The sequence below is a fragment of the Lactuca virosa genome, chromosome 8 (genome assembly GCF_052849685.1).
Source record: "Lactuca virosa cultivar CGN04683 chromosome 8, Lactuca_virosa_CGN04683_v6, whole genome shotgun sequence".
Taxonomy (NCBI): domain Eukaryota; kingdom Viridiplantae; phylum Streptophyta; class Magnoliopsida; order Asterales; family Asteraceae; genus Lactuca; species Lactuca virosa.
In genome coordinates this window covers 154,839,077-154,845,960 of record NC_136433.1, presented here as the reverse complement: position 1 = coordinate 154,845,960, position 6,884 = coordinate 154,839,077, and the positions used below count along the sequence as shown (strand labels likewise).

At 48.9% G+C, this 6,884-nt stretch overlaps 1 protein-coding gene across 1 annotated transcript; it reads right to left on the bottom strand.

The window, feature by feature from the left end:
* Positions 1-2,697: 2,697 nt before the first annotated feature.
* On the bottom strand, positions 2,698-6,474 carry LOC145130985 (uncharacterized). The gene has a single exon (XM_079065727.1). The coding sequence runs from the start codon at positions 6,472-6,474 to the stop codon at positions 2,698-2,700; it is 3,777 nt and encodes a 1,258-aa protein (XP_078921853.1).
* Between the last annotated feature and the right edge of the window lie 410 nt (positions 6,475-6,884).

The window sequence follows — 6,884 nt, the reverse complement described above, 5'->3', positions numbered from 1 at the left end:
TTGAGCATCCGGACTTTACTAACGCGATAAGTCTCATCCGGCATGCTGCTTTTATGGCTGGGGTTAAGTTTGTTCAGAAAACCTCTGCTGGTACTGGTGGTGGAGATGTCGGTGTTGATGCCGCTTCTGTCGGTCCCGTGGTTAGTGTGAACGACGCTTTGTTATCTTTTGCCAGTATGGATCATGCATCCTTGTTGGGTCTGGGTGAATTGGATGTTGGAGGCCTCCGAGAGTTGTGCTCGTTTGCTGGTTCAGAGGGTACTCCGGAGAGTGCAATGGGTCAGGGTATTGTGCCGGTGGTTGAGGTCGATGCTGGGAAGGGTACCGAGGGTGGTGATGGTGATTGTGGAGAAGGTGACGATGGTGGTGATGGTGATTGTGGAGAAGGTGACGATGGTGGTGATGGTGATTGTGGAGAAGGTGAGGTGGTTGCTGGGGGAAACGAAGTCGCGTGTGGCGAGGATGATGTTGTTGAAGATGCTCCGGCATCGTGTGCTACCCCTCTTGGGGCGTGAAAATTTCTTTGCATGTTTTAGTTTCTTGTCTTGTATGCTTCTTTTGATGGCCATGTGGTGCCTTTAGTTTGTATAACGTGTGTGCTTTTGAACAATATTCTCTGTTTTGTGTGTGTAATCACGAACTCTAAGCGCTATTTGTTTGATGTTTACCCTCTTTTATATATATATATATATATATATATATATATATATATATATATATATATATATATATATATATATATATATATTGAAAAGAACATAGCTCTCTGATGCACTAGGCGTTCTACTTCGCCTATGTCATTATCGATACGCTAAGTATCGGTACTGGGTGCTCTTAGTACCCAACGACTGGATCTCTACATGTACATTTTCAATCGTTAAGAGTTGATACGCTAAGTATTAAATATTAGCATTTGAATAATCCCATTACATTAACCATGGCTTATAAATACACTAAGTATGAAACTCATGTCACTAAGCATGGACTTGTGTACACTAAGTACTTGGGGTGTGCCGCACTAAGCAGCGTATCGATCGACTGGGATTATACTTTTCTTTTTTCAAAAGAAAAACTTTTTCAAGTTCCTGGCGTTCCACGTTCTTAGAATCTGCTGCCCTTCCATCGTTTCTAAGGCATATGCGCCATTCCATTTGTTTTCGTGACTTTGTAAGGGCCTTCCCACGCTGGGCCTAGCTTGCCTTGGGGTTGGGCTCGACTCGATTCGTTTTTCCTTAGGACATACTCACCTACTTTGAACGCTTTCTCCTTTACCCTTTGGTTGTAATACCTCTCTGTTGCATGTTTGTATGCAGCCTGTCGCATCTCTGATTTTTCGCGTTTTTCTTCTAGGATATCTAGGTTTATCCTCAGGTCTTGTGCATTGTTTTCTTCATCTGTGTTGGCCACCCTTAGCGTACTCACTGTCAATTCCATGGGGAGCATGGCTTCTGTCCCGTATGTCAAGCTGAACGGGGTTTCTTGCGTGATTGTTCGTGGTGTGGTCCTGTATGACCATAGCACTGTTGGTATTTCCTCCGGCAAGTTCCCTTTTGCTCTGCCCAGCCTTTTCTTAATCCCATTCACAATAGTTCGATTGGACACCTCCGTCTGTCCGTTCGCCTGCGGGTGCGCTACTGACGTGAAACGTTGCTTTATCCCTTTAGTGGCGCACCACTCCTTGAATGGGTTCTCGGCAAACTGCAGGCCGTTGTCACTGATGAGTACTTTAGGCGTCCCGAACCTTGTTATAATATTCTTCCATATAAACTTTATCATGTGTCTCCCTGAGATGCACGCTAACGGCTCCGCTTCAATCCATTTTGTGAAGTAGTCCACGGCCACCACCATGTATTTCAGCTTTCCTGGTGCCTCCGGGAATGGGCCCACGATATCTATACCCCATTGATAGAACGGCCACAGGCTAGATATGTTATGCAATGGTGCTGGGGGGTTTGCTTGGACTGGGGCGTATGATTGGCATTCCCTACATCTCCTGGCTACTTCTAGCGCATCTTGCTGTATTGTGGGCCAGTATACACCCATTCGTAGTACTTTGCCTGTTAGGGCCCGTGCCCCCTCGTGTGCACCCACCTGGCCTGCGTGTGCTTCCTGTAGCATCTCTCTCCCTTTGGCTTGGTCTACACACTTCAGCCATGGCGCTGTGAACCCTTTCTTGTATAGCTCTCCATTTATTAATGCATAAGAGGGCGCTTTTATACGTATCTTCCTAGCCTCGCCGTGATCGTCCGGGAGCACCCCTCTTTGCAGGTATTCCCTGTATGGTGTCATCCACGTTGGTCTAGTGGTCGTTAAGGTATTCACCTGCCTTTCGTCTATACTTCTTTCTCGGAGCACCTCTACCAGGACTTTCTTCGATAGTTGGTCGAAGCATGTGGACGCCAATTTGCTTAAGGCATCCGCCCTCTTGTTTTCGCTTCTAGGTATCTGCCTTATTGTGAACTGCTTAAATGATTCGATTAGTTGTTTCACCCTCTTCACGTACCTTCCTATTCTCTGATCTCTCACCTCGAAACTTCCATTGACCTGGTTCGCTACTAGCCTTGAGTCCGTCAAGGCTATTACAGCCTTTGCACCCATCTGCTTAGCTAGTCGTAGTCCTGCGAGCAGAGCCTCGTACTCCGCTTCATTGTTTGATGTGTGAAAATCAAAACGGAGGGCATAGGTCACTTCTTCCCCTTATGGGCTAGTCAGGATCAGCCCCGCCCCCGAGCCTTCCCTGCTGGATGCTCCGTCCGTATATAATGTCCACGAACTTTTGTCGAGCGGGGCTTCTTCAACTGCCCACACTTTATCCTTGGCAGGACCCCCCTCGTCTGGGATTTCTAGCAGGAAGTCGGCCAATGCTTGTCCCTTAATACTTGTTCTCGGGTGGTAACTTATATCATGTTCTCCTAATTCAATTGCCCATTTCGCTAGCCTGCCCGACGTCTCTGGTTTAAGCAATATTTGTTTGATGGGGCAGTTTGTTAACACTTCGATCTGATGTGCCTGAAAATACCGCCTTAGTCGCCGTGCCGCGTAGATGAGTGCCAGGACTAACTTTTCCAGGGTGGGGTAGTTGAGTTCTGGCCCTTGTAGTGCCCTGCTTACAAAATACATCGGCCTCTGTTCTCCTTCCCTTTCTACAGTTAATACTGAGGATATTGCTTCGTTTGAGGTCGAAAGGTACATTTGCAATGTCTCCCCCGGGACGGGACTGGCCAGCGTGGGTAACTTGTGTAATGCCTCCTTGATTTTCTGGAGCGCTACTTCTGCTTCGTTCATCAACTGGAAGTTGTTCTTCTCGATGCAGCCTTTTAACGTGTGGAATAACGGCATGGCCTTGTCAGCGGATTTTGAGATGAACCTGCTCAAAGCTGTAAGCTTCCCGTTTAGGCCTTGCGCGTCCCTGAGGGTGCCTGGGGTTTGCGTTTCAATGAGCTCGTCCACCTTGGTTGGGCTGGGCTGGATGCCCTGTCTGGTGACATAGTACCCCAAGAACTGCCCCTCTTCCACCCCAAATGTGCACTTAGTCGGGTTTAGCTTCATTTTTACCTTCTCTAGGGTTTGGAAAGTCTCCTCGATGTCTTGTAACATCTTGTCTTCGTGTGGGCTTTTAATCACCATATCGTCCACATATACTTCAATGTTTCTCCAAATTTGTTTGGCAAAGATCGAGTCAACTAGGCGCTGGTATGTATCCCCGACATTCTTTAGACCGAAAGGCATCTTAGTGTAACAGAAAGTGCCATGGTCCGTGTAAAAAGCCGTTTTTTCCTCGTCCTCTTTGCTCATCAAAATCTGGTGATACCCTTTATATGCATCTAAAAAACACTTCAGCTTGAATCCTTGCAGTGACTCTACCTTCTGGTCAATTTCTGGGAGAGGGTAGCAGTCTTTAGGGCATGCTTTGTTTAAGTCGGAAAAGTCTATGCACATTCGCCATGACCCATCTTGCTTGCGGACCATGACTGGATTGGTGATCCACGTCGGGAATATTGCTTCCCTTACTATTCCAGCTTCTGCTAGTTTGGCCACTTCGGTGTTGATTGCCCTATTACGGTCCCCACCCTGGACCCTCTTCTTTTTCTTAACCTCCTTTGCTCCTGGTTTAATTACAAGCTTGTGCTCAATGACTTTCCTTTGTACCCCCACCATGTCCGTGGGGGTCCATGCAAACACGTGTTTATACCGCTTGAGCAAGTCGACCAACACTCCTCTTACACGACCCGGGAGATCACATCCAATATTGACCGGCTGGTCAGGGTGTTCCGCGTTGATCACCTCCTTTCCTTTTGTGGGGTCACGTTTCGGCTTCTTGGCCTCTTTAGTTATCTCTGCTGGTTTCATAATTGTAAAGCATTGCAATTCTTTCGGTGGAGTGGCCAGTACCGTGGCTGCGCCCGTTGGAGTGTCGAACTTCATAACTCCATGCATGGTTGATGGAACCGCTCCTAGCTTTAAGAGAGCTGTTCTCCCCAGAATAATATTGTGCTCTGCCGCATGTTGGATGACCACAAAGTCAATCAGGGCGGTTTTCTTTTGCTGCTTATCGTGGATGGTTATGGTCAGGGGAAGATGAATTGTGCCCAGCGGCCATAGGCTATGGCCGGTGAACCCGATCAGCCTCCCCGTCGCGGGCTGTAGGTTGTCCTTCCAGCGATCTGGGAGAAGCCGGAAACAGTGCTCATAAATGATGTCCGCCAAACTTCCTGTGTCAACGTAGACCCTATGTATAATTGCATGCCTGATGGAAGCTTGGATTACCAGTGGGTCGTCGCCCCTCCATCCCTCCGGGCGAGGGTCTTGAACAGAGAATGTGAGCGTGCGCATCGGGGTTCTGGTGGTCCCTTGTTCCGTTTGTTGCTCTCCCCTGCTTCTCTTACTCCGTATCATGAATATCTCCTTGGTCTGGGTTCCTTCGCGAGGTATGTTCTTAGCGTTTTCAGCATCAAACTTGGCACGCAAGCTTCGTGCTATTTCCACCAGGTCCCCTTTAAGCTGCTTCTCTTCCATTTCTTTTTTTAATACCGAACAATTAGCTGTGTCGTGCGTCTTACTTTTGTGGTATTCACAGTACCGGTTCTTTGGCGATTTGGCTGGCTGCTGCTTCTCCAACACCGTGTACACCTCCGGGCGACGGCCACGCCTGTCATCCCTGGAGAACGGTCGGAACCGATCCTGTGGTCTCCTTGCTTGGCCGTAGTGCCTACTTCCCCCTCGGAAATCCGTGTGACCCGGGTTGTGGTGTCTGCTAGTCATTGCACTCAAGTAGGCCTGTTTTGCTGCTTCGCCATCGTCCTGTCTCAAATATCGCTCCACCATTTCCTTCAATTTGGCCCGTGTTAGAGGCTTTTTTCCCATGAGTTTTTGCGATAAAGGGCCTGGCAAAAGCCCCCACGTGAAGGCACCGACTATGAGCCCCTCATCATGCCCCGGTACGTCTAACGTGGCGTTTATGAACCTTGTGAAGTATTCCCGTACAGTTTCACCCTCCTTTTGCTTACAGCCTATGATTGAATGAGAGTCTCCCTTGTACTTTCGTAATTGCATAAAGTTGGTAAGAAAAAGGTACTTAAGCTGGGCAAAATTGGAAATGCTGCCCGGCTGTAGCGTCTTGAACCACGTATCGGCGTTGCCGTCGAGTGTAGTTGGGAAATACGTGCACCAAAACCTTTCATCAAGCTTTAATGACGTCATGGTCCATTCATATGTGTTGATGTGGCTATCCGGGTCAGTGGTGCCGTTATACGTCTTGAGCGTCGGCAGTTTGGCTGTGTTTGGTATTTCGTAGTCCAACAACTCTTTGACGAACGGAGACGTCACACTACGGGAAAGGCATTCGTGGTTAGGGGTGGTGGACGCTCCCGACGGTTGATATTGTATGTTTAAGCCATATGGTGGCGGGATGTGGTAGCCAGGGCTTGGTCCGTAAAAGGGATACGGCTGGAATGGTAGTTGGAGGGGGTAACTGGAGGGAAAAGGGTGTATATGGTTCATTGGGCTAGCCGTTGTTGGCTGCTGCAAGTTATTGTTAGCGGTGATGGTTGATCCGGACCATGTGTCGGCCAGTGAATAAACAGGCGGCGTTTGAGCTATCATGGTTTGTGCCAATGGTGGTATTGAAAGCATTGAACTCTGCCCGCTTGTCACCTGGTACGGCGGTGTCGCTGTAAACGACGGTGGGATGTTGAAAACGTGGCCTGGTGGAACCATCGCTGAATGAACCGGTTGTGTTTGTTGCAACGGCGGCACAAATAATGGTGGCATCTGAAAGGACGTTGTTGGAAATGGCCCCATCGGAGTTGTTCTTGGCTGGTGAACTGGCGGTTGTGGGGCACCTTCAGTGGTTACCGTTGAGCTTCCTTCGCCTGTAGCGACTCTACTGACCGCTGTAGGCGGCGGTGTTTCGTCCAACGCTGCCATGAGGCGTATGGGACTTGGCTGTTGTCCCTCACTGCCGTTGGACGCCATTCACTTGTCACTTTCCTGCTTTTAGTTTGTGTTCTTGGTCTCACAAACGGATGGCGCCAAATGATGCGACCTTGAGCTGGCTCGATCGGTATCGTTCACTTGGATTCTCGATTGCCTCTGCAAAATCACAAAGGAAGAGGGCCGTCAGCCGCTTTCCGGGAGGAGTTCCCGGAAGAACGCTCCGACGGTCAAGTTAGAGAGTGTTTAGGATCTTTGGTTGTGCGCCCTTAAAGAGTCCAGAGAGCTTACCTCGTAGGTCTGAGAGTGTATCCTTTTATACCTAGCTCCCTTGCCTGATCCGTACCAGACAAGATCGCTTTTTTGGGGAGACAGGATCAGGGGCGCTGATTGTAGAGTCATACGCCTTTAACCGTTAGGGCGCTCTTATTGGCTCTGACGGTAATGGTCTG

Excerpts from the sequence above, each read along its gene's own strand:
- LOC145130985 (XM_079065727.1), bottom strand. The coding sequence starts at position 6,474 with ATGGCGTCCAACGGCAGTGAGGGACAACAGCCAAGTCCCATACGCCTC.